The 25,608-nt window shown below is 45.2% G+C and overlaps 1 protein-coding gene across 1 annotated transcript in view; it reads right to left on the bottom strand.

Moving 5' to 3' along the window:
* Positions 1-25,608, bottom strand: part of NOX5 (NADPH oxidase 5) — a 195,922-nt gene that overhangs the window by 163,805 nt on the left and 6,509 nt on the right. Inside the window, exons 3-4 of the mRNA XM_085646368.1 lie at positions 22,585-22,795; positions 15,662-15,896 (exon numbers count right to left, since the gene is read on the bottom strand). Of these exons, the coding sequence (XP_085502494.1) occupies positions 15,662-15,896; positions 22,585-22,795 (446 nt within the window). The remainder of the gene's footprint in view (positions 1-15,661; positions 15,897-22,584; positions 22,796-25,608) is intronic.

Here is a 25,608-nt window from a genome sequence, read left to right as displayed (position 1 = left end):
CTCCAGACCTGGGTGACCTGCAGCTGTTCTAGGTGGGAGAAGCCGACTGCAGCAGCGACAATAAAATGCGTGCCTCTAACTGTTGACTGTAGGAGAACACAGCGCAGTTACTGGAGAACCGAGAATGAATGTGTGTATACTTTTCCGGTGGCCTCGAGAAAATCCATTCCTGTCGGGCATTTGTTTCCATGGGATGGCGGGACAGCACTTTCATTGACTTCCAGCGTACCACTGCCAGGCTTGAGCATTCAAATGTTCTAATTTATGCTGTTTGGAGTTAGTCCCAGTTGTTTTTGTTTTATTTGTTGTTTTGTATTATGCGCCGTATGAGCAAGCGTGCTCGTGAGCGCCTTGTAAACAGCGCAGAATAAACAAGCATTGGCTGCACGCGCGCCTCGCGCTTAAAGTAAAAAAAAAACTAAAAATAAAGACAAGCCCGGCGGAGTGTGGCGCGCGCTTGGGGGCGGGGGAGCACATTCCAGGCGGGGGAGCGGACCCTTTGAAGTGCTCCCAAAAAGCGGATTGCATGGTGGCACGATGCGTGTGATTGTGCGCGTTGTGCGCGTGCTAGCCATGCAATACGCTTTTTGGGAGCACTTTTAAAAGCCCCTTACAATAGTCTCGCTTTGCGATCGCTTACGCGATAGCAAGGCGAGACCTAAAAAATGGAGACACCAGAGAACAAGGGGCATTTATCTTTCATGGAAATCATTGAGATCAACAGCTATTTTGTAGAAAGGCTGGCAGAAAAGGCACATTCATCAAGGATGTTACTTGAAAAGAATGTGGAATATATTTGGAACAGTGATTGTGAAGGTGCGGTAGGTTGGGTGAATTATATCAGTTCTAGGGTGTGACGAAGTATCTAGAGAAGTTTATCCAGAGAGAGAGATGTTCCTAAGGAAATCCTAAGAGACAATGGGGTACAGTTTTGTTCCTGTAAGACTGAAGATTACCTAAGGGCATATTGTTTAGGTTATAAAAAGGGGAACTTTATTAACTGCAAACAACGGCATGGTAGAGAGATTTAATCGTAAACTCAAGGAAGGGGTCCAACTGCAAGGTATGTGGGTTTGACTAGAAGAAGGATCTGCATAGAAAAATGATATTTTACAGATTGCCCACATACAAGACTACAGGAAAACACTATTGATCAGAGGGAGAAATCCCAACATAGGATTGGTTCCAGTTTGAATGGACTGGAGGAAGTTGTGGGTTAGACTCTCCTCTGAGGATGAGTGGAGGGAGAAACAATGGCTTTACAGTGGAAGAAAAAGGTTTTGATGTGAGAAAAGCCATCAAGGAAGGTAATTTCAAGGGGGGAAACTGGGTGTGAATAAATATGCTCATAAACAGGGAGAAAGGATCGAAGTTCATCAAACACATGAGTATCACCAACTTGTTCAGAAATTAAGACTGATGGAAGGTTATGGAATTTGAACAGTGTCTTTGTGTGGGGTTATGATGAGGTTACTGGTCGCAGTCAATCTTTACCACGGTGTTCTAGCTGTGTGACAGAAAAGGGGATTGGTGGCAGAAGTGGGCAATGTGGTGTGAGTGTTCAGCAGAAAAGGACCTTGAAGAGAACATCCTACGTAAAGGATTACGTGGCATATTGATGTTTCCCTCACATTGTATGTATAATTCTCTTACGTTTCCGCTGAACTTCTCTGCATTATCATAAATGTGTTTGTTTAGCGACTTCCTTGTGGGTTAATTTCCAAATATGGAAGTTTCCAGTTTATTTAAATCCTCCAATTATAAACCCCATCTTAGCTCACATGTTATACTTACACTTTATGGTTTCTTTCTTTCTGCTTTGTTGTTTGTACGAGAAAGTTGTTTGGTACCCTGCTCTCTCTCCTTCCCTTTTCTACATGTCTGTAAATTACTGTATGTTCCATTATGGAACACCTATTATAAACATTCTGTAAGCAACTGCTGCTGATAGGCTGCGGACTGCATGTGTTGGAATAAACACATGTTCTCATGTTACATGCATTTAGTTTCTTTCCATCACACTTTCGAATTTAAGTATTTTTTTCTTTTAGGATGGCCTGCAGCTGTAAAGTGGTACTGTGTTGCCTGCATCCTTTTTTGCACCTTGCACTCACTGTCTATTCATTTTTTTGTTCATTTTAGTATACCATATTAACATTGCTGTCCATCATATAAGAATGTTAAATTAAAGATGGATATCATGTTATGCTGCATGTGCCAGCTTGCATCCCGACACGTGTGCGCGCATGGGTCACGACACAGGCATGTGCATTAGCGGCTATCTTAGATTGGGTTTATTTTAATAGAAAACTCATTGTAAGTTTACCAGCCACTTATACATGGCAAATACCATTGAAAAAGTAAACAGTTCATCCTTTTAGAACCATGCCCAGCTGGCTTTGCCGTTGCTTGTTTATAACTCTATTCCCACGATGGGGTTCAACTTCCGAACTCGAAAAATGTGGCAAGAGCAACAGCAGGGCAAGGATGGAGAGAGTGGTGACATGAAAGCCCAGAGGGAGATAGTGTAGAGGTGAGACAGATGGTGAGAGAGAAAAAGAGAGAGAGAGAGAGAGAAAACAGTATTGACACAGACGTGTAAGGGGAAAAAGTGGAGATGGGAGACAGGAGTGGACAGCAACTGTTCACCACACAAGAGGAAATTGAGGGAGGATGATGGAAGAGCAAGCAGTGAGAATATATCATAGAGCCAGAGGGACAAGGAGAGAAGGAACAACATAACATAGGTGCGGGCAGACAGTTGAGCAGAAAGACATAGAAGCAGGAAGAAAGAAGTGGGTAGCATCAGCAGCCAAACAAAAAACAATTGAGGGGTGGGCAGAGGGAATATGAAACATGTGAAGGCAGAAAGGGTGGCAGGAGTGGACAGAGAAGTATGGTGATCAGCCAAGATGAGAAGTGACAAAAGAATACGTGGACAAGGAAGGAAGTTTAGGGGGGTGAAGGCACTGATAGTGGTATCATAAAAAAGAGGAGTTGTGAAAAAGAAGAGACAGCCTGGAGAAAAGAAAAAATAGATGGAAGAGTGGTGAGAGAGAAGATGCATGTGTTAGAAGAACAACAATACTAGAGCATGTAGAATTGCTGAATCGGAGGAAGATCAGAAGAAAGATCGAAAAGGGCAGTGTGAGGGGAGGTGACACATAAAAAAGCTGCCAGAAGCTGGGAAACAAAGCAACAGGACTACAGAGCTGCCACAGAGTTGTGGAGAGAAAGGCAGGCATACAAGAGCCGGGAGACACCATTGTCTGCAAGATAAAGACAAAGATCTGTTAGCATTACTATTCTGCTCCACTGTTTACTTAACTATTTAATTTGCTCCTGGTTACCTTTCGCTGTGTGAATTTGTGTGTGGATGTCCCATCTTTGTGTTGTATTTGTGTACGTTAACGAGGGTTGGTGGGGTGTCTTAATTTGTGGGAGGGCATTGGAGTCCTAACTCAAATATACACATATCATCCTCAACCTCTCTCAAAAATCATTTTTTTGCAAGTCTGTGTATTTTCTTATGCAGCCCATTAAAGCCTTCAGATCCTTGGCTTCTACTTTAGGTTGACGGGCCATAAACGGGCAGAAGCAAAAAGCTCACTTGTCCAAAGGAAAGCCTTTATTGTTTGATTAACAATAGTGTTAACCCTTTCAAGCCCACCGGGTACTTTATTCAAATAATTTGTGCAGACCAACTACGTAACGGATGTACGAGAAAACAACAAAGCATGCTTTTTGAGTAAAGTTCTACTGTCATTCCAAGTCTGGTGTTAATCCGTTTGTTGGTTTTAGCTGTAGGAGTGAGCAAGATTATATCTATACCTACATATCTAGATAGATAGATAGATAGTCAGACGGACAGACAGACAGAGAGAAGGACGCACGGACGAACAATGGATATTCATTGGAAAAAACAAAGGGTAAAGTTGTGTTATAGTTAGGAATTGTAAGAACATCTTACTTTACTTTTAAAAAACCTTGAAAATTTACTAGAAAAAACACAAAGGTTAAAGGGATGCTATAGTTAGGTGAAAATGTCAGTTAAAGCATTCCATTGTAAAATATGAAAAAACACTGTAAGTCACCAGTTATAGTTATCTCGAGTAACTATAACTTGTACCCTAAAGTAACTATAAGTCGCACCCTCCACATGCACAGTGTTGTTATCAGTGAGGTAATTTGGGATGTTAATAGGGATGTTATCAATGCAGTCATTGAACATCTCATGAGTGATGTGAATACATGGGGTTACAACCAATGCATGGAGAGGATTTAACTGACATTTTCATCTTACTATAACGTCCCTTTAAACTTTGATTTTTTTCAGTGAACTTTAAGGTTTTTTTAATGTAAGGTAAGATACTATTACAATTCCTAACTATAAAGTCATTTTAACATTAGTTTTTCAGTTAATGTCTATTTTTTAAAAATATAAAGTAAGATGTCCATCAACGTGCATGGCATGTGGTTGGGAGTTTGGGCCCAGGGACTGGCATAGGCTGGTGCCCAACCCCCTTTTTTAATTTTTGAGTACCCCGTATCTGCCATGGTTCCCAAGGGGCCACACTGGCCCTTATGGTTGATCCACGGAACACCCCCACCCACAACAAAACATATATTTTTTTATTCGGCCAGGGGCGTCCCTCTCCCACAAGTCCCATGGAGTGAGGATACTCCTACCATGCACCCCTTATATATTATTTCATTGTATTTTGTTGAAATGGGTTGCATACGTATGTTTCAAATTAGATTGAGGCTTAAACCAAAGTCTGTCACTAAAAACCTGTGAGAAAGGCAAATCCTTCTCTTGGCAATAGATGATCCACTAGTGGATGTCGGGGCACACACCCATGTTAAATAGCTGTACTAGAGCGCAACAGACAAATTGTGTGTAACGAGGATGGGTATATGGGTTGGCTGTTTATTTCCTGAATTTCGCCGAAGATTTTGAGACTGCAGATTGTTGAATAATGTGGAATGTAGGGGTGAGTCATATAGAGGTGGTCTAACTCACACTAGGCATGTAGGCATTGCTCTGAGGTTCTATGCCATATGCTTATCTCAGAAATATTTGTATAATATTTTAGCAACCCATAGAGGGTTCTTCACAAGGCCTAGCATAAGATGCCTTAGCAATACATACTTGCTAATCTTTTGACTTAAAATTGAGGGTCATGGGAAAAAGGTGATTACTTAAAGGTGAATAGTGAACAGACTCTTTTTGGATGGTTTAAAAAAGGAGTGGCCTCATTAAACACTATGGAGGCATTTTCTTTGTTATATGGATGAACATAAGTTCAAAGACAGTTATATTCACCAAATGTAAGTCACTAGACAGATATGCTATGTGTCCAGCATGTTTTCAAACCATTATCACATGATTGGTGACAGATGTAGCGTTTTCAATTACAACAAGTTCATTAACCCTATAGGACGCTGCCACAAGGACAGAATGAAGTCATCAGTGATGACATCTGTCATGTCTTTTGAGATGTCATCAGTGATGTAGTTAATGATGCCATCTAACATGTCATGACTGATGTATTAGGTGAGCTCATAAGCAGTGGCTGGTGGGGAACAAATGAAAGTTAGCTCAGTAAACTATAACTTGTGAAATTCAGAGTTTTTTTTTAATTGTTTTATTTTCCCATTTCAATAATACAGTACAATCAAATCACAAAAATAATGCAAATATAAGAGGAACTAAGGATACTAAAGGAAATTAACAAAGGAAAACAAAACACGGTTTCCACTTTGCAATATGATACATACATAATAAAAGCACAATCCACACAAGCCCTCTATCCAAACATAGTGCAATAGATACACCTCCACACTGCCAAATTGCAACCAACAACCAGATCTTGCAAGGTTATAGAACCCAATGTTTGTACTCCTCTTGGGTCAAGAAGGTCATAGGTTTAGTATTCTAGTAGCCTTGGGCAGTTATCTTAGTAGTTTACAATCCCATCTCCTGACACTTTAGCTATGGCTACTGTGTCAACGGATCGTCCTCTGCTATATTAGGTGTTGCAGTTTGATCCAGTGCTTTAGTCGCAATGTAAGTGGCATAAAGGCCCCAAAAGTTCTTCGGCCGATTCCTAGGGGGAAGGAGCTCACTGTACACTTCTGTTTGTGTATTGGAATACAGCATATCTCTAGTCCATTGTTTCAGCATGGAGAGGGGGCCTCTGGTCCAGCGCATTGCCAAGACTTGTTTGGCAGCTAGGAGCGCCATATCCACCAGCCGTCTAAGGGGTTTCCTAATCTTCATGGAGTAACCTAGGAGCGACCCTTGGCCCTACCTGGTAGGTCGCACCCCTTCCACACAGCACCGCCTGTGTGTCTGCCCCAGCTGCCGTTGCTGAGGAAGTTCACGGTAGGCTTGTTCTCTCTGTATTGCCTGTACTGCTTTTCCGTCTTTGTTGTGCCCATAACTGCTGTTCTCTGTCCTCCCCCGCTGCCTGTACTTACTCTGTGCCCGTTTTTTCCCTCTGTTCCCCTCGCTGTCCCAGTGTCTCTCTGCCCGGCTTTCCCTCTGTTTCCCCTCGCTGCCCCCGTGTCTCTCTGCCTGTTTTACTTTCTGTTGCCCCGGTAACCCTGTGCCCGTTGTGCCCGTTTTGCCTTCTGTTCCATTCACTGCCCCCATATTTCTGTAACCTTCTTTGCCTTCTGTAAACACTCGTTGCCCCCTAATTTTGTGCCTTTTTGCCTTCTGTGCCCTTCGTCGTCCCGCACCGCTCCCGCCGCAGCGTCCCCTGCGGACCCGCCCCCCTGACTGCCCATTCGCTGCTCCCACCACCCAGCTGCTCCTCCCTCTCACCTCCCCATATATGCCGGACGCTGCGCAGCCGCGCTGAAGGCTCGCCTAAGGCAAGCCCGTCTGCGCCCGTTCGCACCTGGACCGCGCCCAGCGCCAGAACCCCTGGTCGCACAAGGAACACCACCACTACGATGCCAGCACTCTGCATGCTCTCAACTCCGGACGGACCCACACCTGCTTCAAGGCCGCCCCGAAATGCACACACGGTCCCTTCACCTGCCGGAACTGCAGCTACAACAGCCTCAGAGCCGAAGAACCACCCGCCAAAAAAGACCTCAACCACCTCCGATGCAAACTTCTGAACACCCGCTCCGCACGCAAACACGCCGTCGAGCTCTGGGACCTGCTCGACACAACATCCCCGGACGTCGCCTTCCTGACAGAGACGTGGATGAACGACTCCTCTGCACCTGACATCGCCATAGCCTTCCCAGACGGCTACAAGATCACCCACAGAGACCGCACCAACGGAGTCGGAGGAGGAATCGCCATCGTCCACAAGAACAGCATCAGGGTCTCGACTAGCACCGACGACACTCTCAGCTCTGCCGAACACATGCACTTCCAGATCAACACAGACCCCTACTCCACCCTCAGAGGCACCCTCGTCTACCGACCGCCCGGACCTCACCCCCAGTTCAGCGACTCCATCACCGACTTCATCAGCGCGCACTCCCTGACCTCCACAGACTACATCCTCCTCGGAGACCTGAACTTTGAGAACAATAACGACAGCAACACAACAACCCTGATCGATAACCTCGCCAACCTCGGACTGAGGCAACTCGTCACTATGCCCACTGTCTTCTCCTCAAGCCCGCACGTCTCCTTCAACCACACTACCGAACTCCTCTGGACCGACCACCATTGCATCCACTTCACCTTCCAGAAACCCACCACTCACCACCGCACCCAACAGATCCCCCGCCGCTGCTGGAGCAAAATCACCGCAGATCAACTTCATGCAAACCTCGCTCTCAGCCCACCCACCGTACCCTCCAACACCGACGACGCTGCCTACAGCCTCAGACGCTGGATCGAGGACTCCACCAACACCCTTGCCCAGCTCAAGAACCCCCCTACAGAGATACCAGCATGAGGGCCAGCTGGTTCACCCCAGAACTCCTAGCCTCCAAGCAAGCTTGCCAGAAGCTAGAGAAGAAACGGCACAGTGAACAGACCCCGGACAGCCACGCAGCACACAAGGACGCCATCCGCAACCACCACCACCTCATCAAGGCTGCCAAGAGGACCTCCTTCAAAGACCGCTTCGACAACAACGCACACAACAGCAAGGAGCTCTTCAACATCGTGAAGGAACGCTCCAACCCCAGCTCCAACACCGACGACATCCCGCCGTCGCAAGCCCTGTGCGACTCCCTTGCCACTTTCTTCCACCGCAAGATAGCAGACATCCACGACAGCTTCAACACCCAGACAGCCCCAAGAGACAGCAACACAACAGACTCTCCTCACATCATCGACCACGACCCCCTGCTAGCCTGGGCCAGCGTGAGCATCGATGACACCATCAAGACCATGAGCACAATCTACTCCGGCTCTCCGTCAGACCCATTCCTGCTCCACGTCTTCAACAAAGCAAGCAGCTCCATCGCACCCCACCTGCGCAACATCATCAACCTCTCCCTCAAGACCGCGACTTGCCCAGAGAGCTGGAAACACACCGAGATCAACGCTCTACTCAAAATACCCAAGGCAGACCCAAGAGACCTCAAGAACTTCCGGCCCATCTCTCTGCTCCCATTCCCGGCCAAGGTCATCGAGAAGATCGTCAACAGACAGCTAACCCGATACCTCGAAGAAAACAGAATCATGGACCCTTCCCAGTCAGGGTTCCGCAGCAACCACAGCACAGAGACTGCCCTCATCGCCGCCACCGACGACATCAGGACCCTTCTGGACAACGGTGAGACCGCATCACTCATCCCCCTAGACCTCTCCGCCGCCTTCGACACCGTCTGCCACCGCACACTATGCGCACGCCTCCACGTCACAGGGATCCGAGACAAGGCTCTGGAATAGACCACATCCTTCCTCTCAGGCAGAACCCAGAGCGTCCGCCTCCCCCCATTTCGATCCGAAGCCTCCGAGCTCATCTACGGCGTACCCCAGGGATCCTCCCTCAGCCCGACACTGTTCAACATCTACATAACCCCGCTTGCACATGTCGCCCGACAGCACGACCTCAACATAATCTCCTACACCGACGACACTCAACTGATCCTCTCCCTCACCAAGGACCCCATCACCACCAATACTAACCTCCATGAAGGAATGAAGGCCGTCGCCGACTGGATGAAGATCAGCCGCCTGAAGCTGAACTCGGACAAGACAGAGGTCCTCATCCTCGGCCCCAACCCCTCAGCCTGGGATGACTCCTGGTGGCCGACGGCACTGGGGACAGCCCCAACACCAACAGACCACGTATGCAACCTGGGAATCATCCTAGACTCCACGCTCTCAATGACCAAGCAAGTCAATGCTGTCTCCTCCTCCTGCTTCAACACCCTCTGCATGCTCCGCAAGATCTACAAATGGATCCCAACAGATACAAGAAAGACAGTCACCCAGGCCCTCGTCAGCAGCAGACTCGACTACGGAAACGCCCTCCACGCGGGAGCCCCGACCAAGCTCATCAAATGACTGCAATGCATCCAAAACGCTTCGGCACGACTGATCCTCGACGTACCACGCCACAGCCACATCACCCCCCACCTGAGAAACCTGCACTGGCTCCCCATCAACAGGAGGATATCCTTCAAGCTCCTCATCCACGCACACAAGGCACTTCACAAGACCGGCCCTGCCTACCTCAATAGACGTCTCTCCTTCTACTTCCCCAACCGCCAGCTCCGCTCCGCCGACCTCTCACTAGCCAGCATCCCGCGCATCCGAAGACCTACCACCGGCGGGAGATCCTTCTCCCACCTCGCCGCCAAAACATGGAACACCGTCCCAATGAGCCTACGACAGACCCAAGACCTGCTGACCTTCAGGAGAACACTCAAGACCTGGCTGTTTGATCAGTAGCAGCCTCCCCCCCTAGCGCCTTGAGACCCTCGCGGGTATGTAGTGCGCTTTACAAATGACTGATTGATTGATTGAGTAGTGCTAGTAGCGTGTCTACCTGCATTATCGTCTGAATTTCAGTAAAGATTTGTGTCCAATAGGTGGCAATCTGTGGGCAGAGCCATGCTAGGTGTAGGAAGTCAGCTTCCAGTGCCCCACATCGATCGCAGCTGGCCGTGCCACGCAGCCCATAATTGTGGAGGCATTGTGGCGTGTAGTAAATGCGATTCAAGAATTTAAACTGGATGAGCCTATGTCGCCCGTTAAGTGAGATACGCTTAGTTGCCTCACAGCAGTATCTCCACATGTCGTCTTCAATGTCTAGTTCTAAGTTCATTTGCCAGGCAAGTCGGGCTTTATTATGGCGGTCTCTATATAATTCCTGGGTCTGGGAACATATCCGCGCCACTATCCGTTTAGGGGATGTTGCTCGAATCATTGCAATTAAAGAGCGCGCCTCCGGGGGCTCCAGCATTTCGTCGACCAGCATTTGCCTGAGGGCACTCCGGGCTCTGAAGTAATGGAAAGTATTTCAAATGTGGGCTTTGGTTCCCTTTCCATTAGGTCTACCCCCTCCCTTCCCCGGCCATCACTGAAAAAGTCTCCTATTATGTTCAACCCCAGAATGTGGAAAGCTGCTATCATCTCCGGTGAAGTTAACATCGGTAACCATTCGCACCAAGCTATGGGCGTATGAGGTGAGTATAATATGGTTGCCACCTGTCTGTTTATAAGGTTGTGCCATGCATGGACTGAAGCGTTTATTGAATCCAGAGCAGCGGTAGTTCTGCGACGTGGGTGATGGAGTGCGGTCACTAGAAATGCTGGAGCTTGTGTTATGTGCTCTATGTGCAGGTGCGGGGGGGGGTAGGCTGCTGGTGCAGCCAAAAATAGGTGTGTGAGGCTTGGGCCGCCCGATAATATAGATGGAGATCCGGTGCTCCCAATCCGCCCATCGAATAAGGTAGGACCATTAGTTTCCAAGAGGCACGGGGTTGTTTGTTGGCCCATGCCAACTTAATTAGCAATGAACGAATATGTTTAAAGAATTGAGCTGATAGGACTATAGGTATGTTAATAAATAAAAAGAGAAAGTGGGGAAGAACCACCATTTTCATTAATGATATTCTGCCTAGTAGGGAAAGGGGGACACGAATCCAACGCTCAATGTCAGCTTCTAATTTAGCTACTGCGTGACCATAGTTCTCATGGAACACAAGTTCTGGATCAGTGTGTATCTGTATCCCCAGATATCGCACTGGGTCCTCGGTCAACTGCAGCGGGAAATCCAATTCCTCTGGAACAATAGCTGTGGTCAGAGGGAATATCATCGATTTTGACTAGTTTATTTTGAGGCCCGATAGTTTGCCGAAGCGTACTATTTCACGCGGCACAGGAGACACATTGGTGGCCGGGTCTCTAATATACAGGAGAGTGTCATCAGCGTAGGTAGAGACAATAAGGTTGTAATTCGGGAATTGTATCCCCCTATGGCTGTGGTACTCACGCAGAGCACATGTTAATGGTTCAGCAACTAAGGCATACAGCAAGGGCGACAGGGGACAGCCCTGTCTGGTACCTCTGGATATTTCCAGTGGGGTCGTGACCACCTCCCCCACCTTCACTCTAGCCGTAGGGTGTTTGTAAAGTGTGTTAATTAGGCTTAAATAAATACTTCCCAGTCCCATATGCTCCACGGCCAGCATCATGAACCCTCACTCCACCGAATCGAATGCTTTTTCAGCGTCTAAAAATATCGCTGCTGCTTTTTTATCTGGGGCAGTGTGTTGTATGGCACCAAATACTGTGCAGAGGTTGTATGTAAGAGTGCGTTCTGGAATAAAGCCTGATTGTTCTATTCCCACCAAAGTTGGCATTAATGGGGCTAGTCTATTTGCTAGCACCTTGGCGAATATTTTGGTGTCGACATTCAGTAGAGAAAGCGGACGATAGGACGAGCAACAGTTCGGAGGTTTGCCTGGTTTCAACATGACTACTAGAAGCGCTTCTCCCATTGTGGGGGGCATCATGCCCTCCTCCGCCATTTCGTCAAACAAAGACATCAGATGCGGCGCCAGGAAGTCCTGGAATGCTTTATAGAATCACACCTTAAGTCCGTCCTGTCCTGGCACACTACCTGCTCGCATCGCAGCGATAGCTGCTTTAATTTCCCACGTCTCAAGCGGGCACATCAGATATTCACGGTGACCATCTAATAGCCATGGCAATTTGATGTATTCCAAGTATTCTAGGATTTCAGATTGTGTGATATTTGATTTAGTTTGATAGAGAGTCGTATAGTAGTCCTAAAAATGATCCGCCACGTCTTTCGGGTCAGTTAGCACTGTGCCGTTATCTGTGGACAATTCTATGGGATGTGATGTAGCTCTATGTCCTTTTGTAAGATTAACTAGGGTGGCACCTGGGCGCTCTCCCTCTCATATACCCTGGCTATTGCATATTTACCCAGGAGTTTCACTTCCCTATTTGCCTCAGCATGGTATTCTTCCAGTGTAGATTTTAGTGTGTCTTGCAGTGTGGGATCGTCAGCAGTCTGTGTCACTCTCTCTAGATCCGCCAACGTTTGTTCTAAGCGCTTCAAGCAGCCTCTTATCGATTTGAGCATGCCTGAGTGCTTAGATATGGCAACGCCTCTCACATAAACCTTAAACGTTTCCCAGACTGTGGTGAAGTGCGGGACAGATCCTACATTTGTCGCAAAGAAGGTTTCCATAGCCTCCTGCATCTCTGCCCTAAATAGCTCATCTAATAATGCATAGGGGGGGAAACCACCAAGTAAACGGGGGAGGCCTTTTGATCGGGACAGTCAAGACCAGGAGCACCGGTGAATGATCAGAATTGGTTCGGGGGGAACACCTCACAGTCCCGAAAAATGTGCTGTAGTGTTCGTGAGAGAAACCAGTAATCTATTCTGGTGTGTAGGTTGTGTGGTGCAGAGTAGTGCGTGAAGCCCCCAGGTAGGGGTGATCGGTAACGCCATCCATCGAGCCTGTTTAACTCTGTCAGCATGTCTAGTATGACCTCTGCTATTTGCGTGCGGCGCTGTGCCGGACCTCCGGATCGATCGAGGTCAGGGTGTAGTGTACAGTTAAAGTCCCCCCCCCAGATCTGTGGAGCATCAGGCAACTGTCTAGCCGTCCCTAGTAGGTCAGAGTAGAATTGTGGGCAGTCAAAGTTTGGGCCGTATACATTTATCAATAGATAGTCGACACCCCATCCGCTTCATCTAGATATCACATAGCGGCCATTTGCATCTGTATGTAATTCTTCAAGTGTAAGTTTGGATGTAGGGTTGATCCACGTCAGTACCCCTCTGGCATGCGAGAGGAATCCTGGCGCATGGAACGTTCCCCTTTTTGTACTTCTGAGACGTGAAAAGTTTGACACCGGGAGGTGCGTCTCCTGGAGAAGTTCACATCCACGTTGTGCCTTTTGAGATAAGACATAACGGGCCCGATTCACAGAACTAACTTAAGATAAAATCCAAAACTTACTACTTTTGGTATTCACAGAAGTTAGGATTTTGTCTTAAGACAAATTTAAGACAGGCTTAAGACAGACTTAAGACAGACTTAAGATAGGATTTTGTCTTAAGTTTGTCTTAAGTCTGTCTTAAGTTTGTCTTAAGTCTGTCTTAAGTTTGTCTTAAGTCTGTCTTAAGACAAACTTAAGACAAATCCTAACTTCTGTGAATACCAAAAGTAGTAAGTTTAGGATTTTGTCTTAAGTTAGTTCTGTGAATCGGCCCCAACTTTTCTAGTTTTGCGCTGATAATTTAGGCCTCTGACGTTCAAAGTCAGGAGCCGCAGATTAGTGCCCATGAGTTACAATGACAGCGCAGCAGCGTGCAAGTATTGACCGGTAGGGCAACACCGCTGATACCATGCGTAGCATGACAGGGACTTAGGGCTTCCGTTTGGACTTGTGGGATGGAGCATCTTGCTCAGTGTATACAAGTGTAAGTGGAGTTCAGCGTTGAGTGTTACACAGATGTATAAAAGCAGAATCCAAAGTATAAAAATAATCACATACATACAATCCCCCCACCCACAACTCACACCATGCTTCCCCCAACTGTGCATTGTGAAATTTCTCCTCCCTCCCCCTCAAGTAAAAATCAACCCATTGAACATCTATAGAGTGTGTAACACGCAGGGGCAGATGTTACCGAAGCACCATTGCGATACCCTCAGCAGGACCACTCTGATAGAACTAAAGAATAGCATGCCATTTAACTACCTAGGATCATTATTGTGCACAACTGCATTGTATAATAAAAGGAGAAGAAAGGTAGGGTTGAAGAAAACACCTAACACCCCGTTACAAAACTTAGCTATCGGGCCTACTCTATCCCCGTGCAATATACGTGAATTTCAGAGTTTCTGTGGTTTTTAAATGTTGGGCTTTTCTCAATTCAATACCTAACTATAATCTCACTTCAAACGTTGTTTTTTCCAGTGAATTTCAGTTTTTGCATCCTATTCAGCCAATGCCACTGGATTTCCAGTGGTTAAAGTGCCTGGGGATCAGAGTTTAAAAAATAAAAACAGGACAAGGGATGGAGTCCCTGAGTCCTGTAATGACAGCCACGACATGTATTTCTGAGTTATAGCAAGCTAATCAGACCGGCACTGGTACGGCGGGACTATATTGGCCAATGGGAGAATAAGCTGTTTTATCAGAAGGCTCAATTTAAAACATTGTTGGTACTGTGGGACTCCTGCAGGACCAACTGTCCAGATATTCCTAACTTTTTAACCCCTTCAAATCGAACCTGAACCCCTCTTTAAATGATAATTTCTCAAAAACATCTGTACAGATTTATTTCAAATCACAAAAAGAAAGCTTTCTGAGTAAGGTTTTAACTTTCTGCCAAATCTGGTGTATTCTTTTCAGCCATGTATAGAAGTTTCCTTTGGAATTTACATGGGAAATCAGCGTTTTGCCATCCCCCTTTTTCTTACCCCAACTTGACAGATCAGCAGGAAATTTTCCATGACCGAGCCAAGGTAGATGAACTATTTTTTAACAAGCTTTGTGCAGATTCGTCAAACGGACCCAAAGTTATTAGCAAAACAAAATAAAATGCTCTTTGTATGGACCGAAATATGACTACACAGTGGTGATTGCCACTGTGCAGTGTATGCGTAGTCTAAAGCTGAACATGAAGGGTGTGATATTTTATTAGGATTGGCATGTAACATGCCATCTAGAAAATGATGGAAGCACTTGCACCTGGAGAGGAAAGAATCTCACTCAAATTAATGGATACTTGGCGATTCCTTGCTTCCTCCTCATGGAATGAAGTGCAAGGCTGTACTGCACAAATTGTAAGATGTATATAAAGGTCGATAATCCACTGCCATCAATGTCCATTGTTTCCAAACACAAATGTTCTTTTGCTTATTTCTCTTCAGCCAGTGTGGATGTTTAGTACAATCAACAGTCACAAAAATAATGGGCCATAAATCACAAAAGACAGAACATTTTATCAGCGGGTCTAACACCCTGCGTGGGAGCGCATTTTACAACATTCAGTAATACATACACTTTTTCAACTCTGCACTTAGACCAACTAATCCACCACTTAGAGATATCTTGCAGTACCATGACACCATTCCTATGGACATTTTGCACCAAATGAGCTAAAATCGTGATGCTTACTGCGAAGGTGATACATGACATTCAGCTACTGTAAACCCCCCATCCAGTACTCACCACAATGAATGTGCAGTTGAAGTTGAGACATTGTCCACACCCTTTGGCCACCATAATCCAGTGTCCAAAGCTGGTGTGTTTAAGGGCATGTAGTGTGAAGAGAAGGATATTCACACAGGTGTAACAGCACATGAATAGGAGCTTGCTGCGATTGTTGTGCCAATAGGCTGGTGTCAGGTAGCGGGGCGTGTGGCTCTTCTTCTCATTGGTGGGTGGTTTCAACCAGTTTGCGGCACTATGGAAAATAAAGAGTTGATAAGAATTAGAACAGGATTGGATGGGATGTTATGATGGAGCCTTCATTCTAGGAAGAATGCAGAATCAGCGTATTCTGTCTCTGTGGATCCCAATATTGCCTAAATGAAGGTTCCAAACATTCCCAGTGTCCAGCAGCATAACTAAGCTATAATGTGGATTGCCCTTCACCACATTGTGGAATGGGATCGCGGCTTCTGCGGCCCAAGCAAGAAATTACACCGCTACTAATGCCCAAACATGACCGCAGTTGATACAGGAGGAGGTCATCTTGGAGGCAACTGTCAGGAAACAGCTTCAAACTCTATTAGCTACCAGAGAGAATATATGCAGATAAAAAGATCCCAAACAGCATTGGAGGTTATAAGGTTGAAGTCTACTGACAGCAAAGCTGTCTGGTTGCGAAAGACTTATTGAGAGCATGTCGATGAGTGACCTGGACTGCAACTCTGCCCATTGCTTTGCATTGGCTTTTTGGTTTGTTTCTCTTATTTTCGTTCATTCCACTTGATGGTTTTGTTTTAGTCCAGTCCGTCCATCTAGCCATATTCTCTCCTGCAGAGCATAACCTGTTCCCCACGTACGTGATTGCCTCTTTTTTATCTTTTCACAAGTGTCTGCTTTTCAGGAACTTTTTTTCTTTTTCTAAAATCATCAATGAGAGTGTATACATTTACCACAAACTCTCAGTTTTCTCTTTTCTCCCACCAAATTCCATGAGAGTGCGTGTGTTTTTAGCATCCAGTGCATTTGACTGCTTCCCACCCTGTATTGCTTCCATCTGCCCTCCATATTGCTTTACCCCTCTGTGATTTATCCCTCTGTGTTACTACCCCAAGCTGTGTTCTTCCCCCTCACCAACGACCTTTCCACTTGCGTCACTCTTTTTTTGTTTACCGATCAAGCCCGGACTGGTTAACAAAAACAACTCAAGAACGCTTGTTTAATTTTTTTAGGCATGCACAGGCTTGGTGAGAACCTAAAATATGACTGTTTTCCTGTTTTTTAGCCATGCTGCATGGTATCAGGGATGCTGTGCAGCATGGCGAAAACCACTAGTAAAGTCAATTGGTCCCAATAGGTGAGACCCTTGGCTTTCCCAATGCTTGTTTAAAGTTTGGCAGTGCTGGTGTCCAACCATAAATCCGCGGGACTTCAACTCCACCAAATACGTTGTTCCCTGTAATTAAGAGAACTCTGTCAAAGTCTCTGACAAGAATGAATGGCTTTTCAGTACTAAAAATGCATCTTAATTTTGAATGAGCTAGATTTTCTATCATGCTCACACTATGGTGGTGAGTGAAACTTTCATGTATCCCTTTTCTTTGTTTAAACAGACTTTGGATTAGAATGTGTTAAATATTCACATTTGATCAGGTTCCTCAACTACTATGTGATAAGTTGAATATGTCACTTATCTCTTCGATGGCCTTGATTGCCACATCTGCTTGTTTTGGTCTGGCCTTTGAGAAAAGCTTTAGCAGTGTCACCAAACAAATGTTTTTCAAACAATTCATATATAGTATACATACATAGAGGACTTTTGGTTAGCCAGCTTCATTCACTGGTCTATTGAATTGTCTTTCACATTTAGCTTCTGCTCACCACAGCATACAGCCTGTGGCAGTGGGTCAGTCCTTTCTTGTAACTACCGCAGTGCTTTGTAGGTATTAGCATGGTAAGGTGTAAAAATAAAAACAAATACATATAAAAATATTAATACATTTTCCTACTTATTCCCACTTTAATAAAGTGGAAATAGGAAAGGAACAACAATAAAACCTACTACTAACCTATATCTAACTAATACAGAAAACTGACAAACTGTGTTCAAAACTATATGGCTGACTTTTACTTTTGTAAATGCAGCCATTAGCCAATGATATACTGCCTTGGGGCTGGCATTACCACAGTATACTGCAAAGATACCGCGGTATACTGTGGGCCAATATATACCTAAAGAACTCATTATGATGTTGGTCGGAAAACCTCTGACCAACACCGTCTCGGATTCGGCACCGACCGACAGGCAGTCTGTGGTTTGGACTGCCAGATTACGATGCGACCGAACACTGTTCGGTCGGATTTCCATTGTTCCCTAAGGGAGCTTGTGTTACGGCCATAAGCCGTCCATAACACAAGCTCCTATGGGGAAATAGGGGTATGTGTGCAAAACCCTGCACCCTTTCGCAGCCACCCCATGGTGCCTGTCACACAGTGCAAGGCTTTACAGGGGGGTACCTTAGGTTCCCGCTCGGCCAGCAGGTTGCAGGGGAAGGGGGCCGTGCCAGGGCCCTCCAAAGTCAGTATCTGAAAGTCTTTCCATGTCAGAAAGGCCAGCACGGAAAGGCTGTCATAATCCGACATCATAATCCCGATGGTGGAAACGCCGTCCATAGTAAATGTAAATTGATACTTGTATAGCGCACTACTCACCCGCAAGGGTCTCAAGGCGCTTGTACGAATACCGCTGTGGAACCCATCCTGGCTTTCCCTGTGAGGCGTCCACTCCTGGGCACCCCCAATGTGGAGGCCAGGCATCCTTAGCGTTGTGGGGGCCGTTGTGGAGATTAAGCAAGCTATTGCCAAGAGTTGCAGAGTGGGACTCCATGATTGGATTAGGCACCGAGGCGAGAATTATCAGGTCCGTGGAATTTTTGAGCCCAAGACCCGCCGAGGCGGGGAATTGAACCCTGGTCCCGGGCTAGACCTCTGCATCAGGGTCTGATCATTGAGCCACACTTCTCCATAGTGGGTTATGGTGCGGTTCTGACCGACGGGAATACTGCGAGAGCCGGTCGGAACCAAGTCGGAATGACCGGCCAGTGTACGTTCCGACCGGGAATATCGTAATTGGGCGGTCGGACCATAAACCGACCAAGTTGGTCGGAAGGGCTCTGAGACGGTCGTGAAGCTTCCAACTGTCGTTTGGAGGCTTTTTGACCGACATCGGAATGAGCCCCTTTCAAACATACAAATGGACAACAGATTGCACAGCGTGCCTTATCATTATGGAATTGTTGATAAATTAATTGTGAAGTAAATTATTCCTCAAATACTTCCCCTAACAAACTACAATGCCGCATCAGCACATAGACTGTATCTAAACTTCCCAGCTTCCTTCTTGGTTTATAATGGGGCATGCTGTGCAGAAGATGGCAGTTTGCAAAATGTTCAGACCTTCAACCACCTGCCCTTATAGAGTGATGACGTGGCTGGCTATGTTGCTCTTGGCTTCTAGTCCTAACCAAGCATAGTAGGTAAATGTATACCAGGCACGCAAATAAACTGGGCATTGTGACACAGGCACCTCACAAGCGGGTAATCCATACCACCCTAGAGCATACCTACTGAGATCACTTCTGCTCATATAAATGCGGCCTGGTAAATGAAAGATCAACTATGTTTTGTACTACAAACATCCATTACGACCTTCACATGTTAGTATTTCTGCAATTAAACTAGATACTACACCCAAAGCACTGTAGCATGTTTAGACTGTGCCTTATAAACTCAGACATGGATGCTACACCAGGCATTGTAGCTTTTCCTGATGCCCATTACTCATCTGCTATTTCATGAAAAACACTACATAAATGTATCACTAATCTTGCAGACTGGATTGTGGGGGGTTTGAGGCACAGGGCAGGTGTTAGGAAATGAAAGACAGGATAACAGGAATGAGGGGGTGAAGAGAAATAGAGAACGGACATGAGAGGGAGTAAGAAGACTAAAACAAAGATGAGGGAACTAGGGGCCAGGAGAGAAGAGCACCAGAAAAGGTAGTAGGATGGAAAGACTCATGAGTGGTGAGAGAACTGAGAAATGTGAAGCCAAAGAGGGATACAAAAGGGTTTCACACGTAAGGGGTCTTGTGGTGTCTCCTATGCACAAAAGGGAGGGTAAAGGGATGTGGTTGAGACTAGTAGATGGGGCAGGTTTCAACCAAAGACAACATTTGTTACATTTTAATGAAAAGCACACCTGAACCACATTCCCCGTGTGATGAGTGCATCTCATGGTAAAATAAAGGTGCTTTACAACTGTAGAACCATGTACACCTTCAATATATCTTTAACCAGAATCTTGTTTCCATCCCTGTCATTGTAAGATATCTTTGACAGCTGATTAAGGAGAGTAGACAAGAGGCCTATCACCTCTCAGAGACCTTAGACATGGGGGGACCACAGTCTGCTGGTCCACCATCTCAAAGAAATTGCAGATTGGTTGAATTGGGCTTTTTATCGCCTCCCACCCATAGCTTTGGCATGTGCTATCCTGTTCATCTACTGCATGCATGGTACATGAAACCATCATTGGACCTGTTCAGAGGTCATAATGTATTCTATTGATCCTAAACAGAATATATACACATCACGCCTTAAATCACTGAGGAGTCATGAACAACTATATAAGAACTCTGTCACTGCAGCTGAAACGACCGAAGACAGAGTTTATCTTCTTCTGGACACAAGTACAGCTTATAAAAGAATGTTTGACTACATTGAGTAGCAACATATTTTTGCCAGGCACTTTCATTCACTCACAAGGAGACCTACCTTGGGTTTTCTCAATGTCAGTTCATGACCAAAGTTATTATGTTCAGTCTCTCTCCGGTAAAAAGCGTGCTTGACATGGTCCTGTTCATTGGCCAGGCTCCAACTGTGGGATAATTCACTAACAGAAGGGAATTCCGACTCACTTTGCCTGAGTTTGCCAAAGGCTCAAAGTCAAACTCCAAAAAGGCCAGAGTGCAGTGGTCTGCTATGCTCATGGGATAAAAAGGAAGGATTATGTGACTGAAGTGCATTCAAGACACCGATGACTCTTGGTTTTAATCTGTGGAAAAATGTGAGTGCCCATATTTGTTTCATATCGTAAAGGTAGGCGCTCATGTCCTCAAACATCAACACCTGTGCCAGACACAGTTCTGGCTTGCAATCATCGATGACTTTATTCTTAGTGGTCTAAAGTTTAAATGTTTTTATAACCATATTATAATTATCATTACTAAGCACATGAAAAAAAATATAAAAAAGAAGCGAGTGTTCAAAGGGAGAACATGTAGCATCATACAGAGATTCACGAGTTAAGTCGGAAACTACTTGTTTTTTTTGCTTCTGAGCCTCAAAGCCTCAAAGCCTTGTTAAATAGATGACTATGTTATTTCTAACTTCCCCACATAAATCTAATAGGGAAGGGGGGGTTATCAATTATCTGTGGAACCTAATCCTTTTCTTCCTCGTGATGGTCAAGTATTAGTAAAAGTCTTAAGCGTTGGTATGGGCCGCAGGAGAACTTTCACTAAATGAGTCAGTGACAAGGGGTATCTGATCTTTTTCTGCAGGTTTCTGCAATGGTAAAGAGCCATTGTGCTTGCGGATTGTTAATTTTGTAATGTTGGGCTTACGGAAACCCAACCCCTCAAATACATTGATCCAGGAGATGTACCTGAGTGTCTCCAATTCATCCGCCCAGAAGAACATTTCTGCTACCTTTGCCCACAATGTCTTTCCCAGCAATGATCCTGCTGGCAAGAGCACAGGACATAGAATGTGCTGCTTTGAGGCTTCTGAGTCAATTTGCTTTTTCATGACATTATATATTTTCACTCCTTTTTCAATGTCAGTTGTTTTTTGTCGAGATGCCCCTTGATCTGCATAGGCCATGGCTACTTTCGAGGAGTAAAGCCATGAAATCAAACTAGTCGTCTGGTTTTGTCAATGCATCTTAGACATTTCAGCTGTGTGGAAAATATTAAGAAATTAATACCAAAAGATTTGAAATCGGTCAACATACCCTGGACATCTTATCCATACATCATAATGGAATTGTCGCTGACTTTTCTGATAGGTACAGGCTTGCTGTTTGTGATTCATGATTTGCTGTAAACTTTAAGATTCCACTCGTTGCAGCTTTCAAAAAGACTGACTACAAGGGAACTTTGTTGACGTTTGGGATATTTTAGTATATTATATTCAAGGATAATTTCAAAAGAATGAAAATGCTGCAGGTGTAATAAGAGTAAAGAAATGTGTTAAACAGTAAGTATCCATGATTTTTTCTTTATTGAAGAGTACTACAGTGAGTAATTATTATTAAAGTGCAACATTTTTTAAAGGGTATTAATATGTAGGATAAGTATGTATTCGATGGTGACAATAGTTACAACAGTGACTTAGAAATATATATGCAGCACCATGTATACATTGTCCTGGGATGCCTATTGCTGACGAAGCAAGAGTAGCCACTAATCTAATTCTAGATTTCCTTACCTGTCTACAACATTTTTCAGCTGCAAGAGTGCAATTTAACACCTTGGTCTTCTTATTAAAAGGATGTCAAAATACAGATAGTAATGAATTTGCAGCAATTCCACTCTACGTTAATTTCTAATCACTAGAGAGTTTCCTCAATTTTGTTCACTGTATAAAGGTGCAATTCTGCTCTCTGTGCAATTCAATAAAATTCTTCTAAATGTACTTTAATCATAGATCTTCCTGACAGTTAATGCTGATCTCCATTGCTCAAGAACACAGGATGGTTAGTGATACAGTTCTAGTTATAATGATATGGAAAAGTAAAGCAAACACATGTTATTGGCTTCTGGGAGGGGAGGATCTTTCCACTATATTGGCAGGAGCTCAGACACAGTTTCCAGAACACACCTTATTGTCAGGTTTTCCATGACCTCTGGAAAATTCTCAAGCTCTTCTTTCAGCTCTTCGAAAGTGATGGAGCCACTGCAGTCTTTGTCAGCTGACTCAAAGAGGGCCAAGGTCAAGTCATCCAGCTTCTCTTCAGGCAACGAGATGGCACTTTCACTGAGACAAGACTTGATGACCGTGCGCAACTCGTCCGGGTCAATGGAACCACTTCCTGCAAGGAAGAAATCTTCAGTGGAGCAGAGCCCAACACAGTCAGAAACTCCACTTTAAGCCAATGACACACAGAAAATCATAGATCGCCCGGTCCTAAAGATAAGCGAGCCCCTCCATGCTACGGTGCCAAGATACTGATGGGGACTGTGCAGTTCAGGTTGTATTATTTATTTTCATGACATTATCAAGTGATGACCAGCAAATTATATCTCATTCCCCCGATCTGAAAGACTTGATTTAGCCAATGTTTTGGTACCCTGATCAGATGGCTTGGTGTTAGGGAAACCTCGCTTGGAGGACCGAGGATTGGCCTCAGTCTGATGTGGCGAACTGCTTCGCCCATAGTTACGCAGGGTGCATGAAGTTGGTAGCCAGCTAGCTGCACACAGAAGCTTCCAGATCCAGTCTGACTCCTGGGGAATATTTTAAAGTGAGGAATCCCGGGCTGACAAACAATTCCTCACCACAGCCATAATGGTAATCAAACGGGACACTGCAGCTAGTTGGATCGATCCGCAACCCCCTGGTATTTCACGATGGAGCAAGCGGGTGTACTGGTGCACTGCAGAGGAGAAACTGCTGTATGAATCCAGAGGGTGTCCAGCTAAATACTGTAAGGTCTGGGGCAAATGGCTGGGGCAGATTGACTGACTATGTCTCCTTGCAAATGTATGGCTATGTAAGATTCACGGAAAGTGCAATGTACCTATCTCCCTGTACACGCTGAAGGCTCTTTCAAGGGAATGTTGCAATGTATTATATTTGTCTACTGCTGTTAATTACTGTTCTAAAAACAATAAAAATTGTTAAAGTGAGGAATCTGTAGTTAGAATTATCCATCAGAAAGATCACATCATCTCGCAAGCAGGTAAAAAGATTGATATTGCTTTCTAATGCCCAAAACTGAAGCCATTTGCTCTTATTCTGGGTTTTAGTGGCAGACTATGCACCAGCCGGCAGGATCTCGAGGTTCTCTGAGTATATTTCAGCTCTTTGGGAACCACCACTGAATCTAAGGGCGCGTGTAGAACTTTCTTTCCATGGACATGAGGTTCACTCTGTAGAGGCAGAGCTGGCCTCTTTGCAGAAAGGGGTATATGTCTGAGTATCTAACCAACACATCCAGGCCAGAGGAACAAGAATCCCACAGCTCACTGGGCCCTCATTGATCTTCAGGACAACCGGGAAATTTGGGGGGGGTGGAGTGACATGCAGAAAGGCTGCTGTACACTCCAACACCAGACTGTGTTCTAGGGAACTGAGACCTCATGCTAGGAGCTGATGTGGATTGCAATGCCATCTATGAGATGGCCACCCATGCCTCAAAGACAGGTTCATGGGTGCCTGGTGGAGTAACATCCCTACCTCACTAAAAGGATGTGTCTCTTTAGGGATCTGTGACCTGATGCCAAGGGTAGCAAATGGATGCACACCAAAAGACTGCTCCTCTACATCAGAAACAGATGTTATGCTGGCCAGATGCCATAGCATGAACTACTATGAAACAAAATTGGACAAGAACAGCACCTTGTAGACAAAAGTTGGCATGACACTGTTTGCTCAGTTTCTGCAGATCTTCTGTATATTTAAGTTCTCTTTGGCCTTCCTCTTTGGTATTCACTGATCCAAAGTGGGCAGGGGAATGATAGAGCTGAGGATGGAGATGCTGTGCCCAGACGGTTCACGGTTTGATTTTCCATTTGGCAAAAAGTAAACACCTTACCTCAACTTCTGGTACCTGATGCAGTGTCGAGGGCATTGTACTGCTCGAAATGAAACCATCCCTATGTGAAACCTGAGAAATGTTCATATGTACCTAGTTAATGTTACACTTAGTTTGGAAATGGAATTGATACCCCAACTATTCTCATCCCAACAACGAGAAAGGGCAATAAAAAAACGTGAATTGTTTTTTTACAGTGTCTCTCAAAAAACTGTGAGACAATCAATCGGAAAAACATGAAATTGGTGTGTTTACAGCAGGAACCATTGGCGACTACAATTGCACAACATCATGATCCCTCCCGTTCTAGGTTAAGTTGCTGCCTGTGCCCTACCTCTCGTATCTATGCCTCTTTGGTAGAGATATGTTGGAAAAGCATTATAATAAATAGGATTTGATCAGCATTCTTGAAATGATCCATGGGTCCCTAATCCAGTGGAGAAGGTGTGGTCATTGTACAACTCAGAAGTGACTAGGAGAGTGCCTAAGATATTGTGGAAATTAGGATAGTATCCACTTCAGTTGGCGAAGAAGAAAATAACTGATTTCAGTAACTCCACTCATCTCGGACTTCCTGTTTAAATCATGGTTGACCATGACTGACATTCACTGAGGTGAAGATGGCCTTCCTTACTTGACTTTAACATGGATGGAATGTGGCCGACGAAGATCTGTGGTGATAGGATGGAGGAGATGGTAGGATACAGAAGCATAACTTAAGTTTCAGAACCGTTTCCTTTCAACTATTCCTCCACTGCGCTGAGACATTAGACCCTTCTAACAGAGCTCCCGCGGCCTCTGACACAAATGTAAACCTAAATTTTATTAAGGGACACACTTACGTTTTGAAATGTGATCCTAAGCTTCTGAGAGATATTCAGAAATTCTGACTTCTTCAAGATCAGAGAAGAATGAATTGAATCATTTAACAGGAATTGCCCCTATAAGCGCAGCAATACAATGCGTAAGTATGGAGCGTACAAGGGTCATTATCACTGTATCATTCCATGTGACAAACAGAGCTGTTCTGTATCCTTTGAGCAAGGGTGAGACCTGACTGGATAGGCTGGTTGAGGATATGATGAGAA

Source organism: Triturus cristatus, chromosome 3_1, assembly GCF_964204655.1.
Source record: "Triturus cristatus chromosome 3_1, aTriCri1.1, whole genome shotgun sequence".
NCBI lineage: Eukaryota > Metazoa > Chordata > Amphibia > Caudata > Salamandridae > Triturus > Triturus cristatus.
This window is presented reverse-complemented; position numbering and strand designations above follow the sequence as displayed.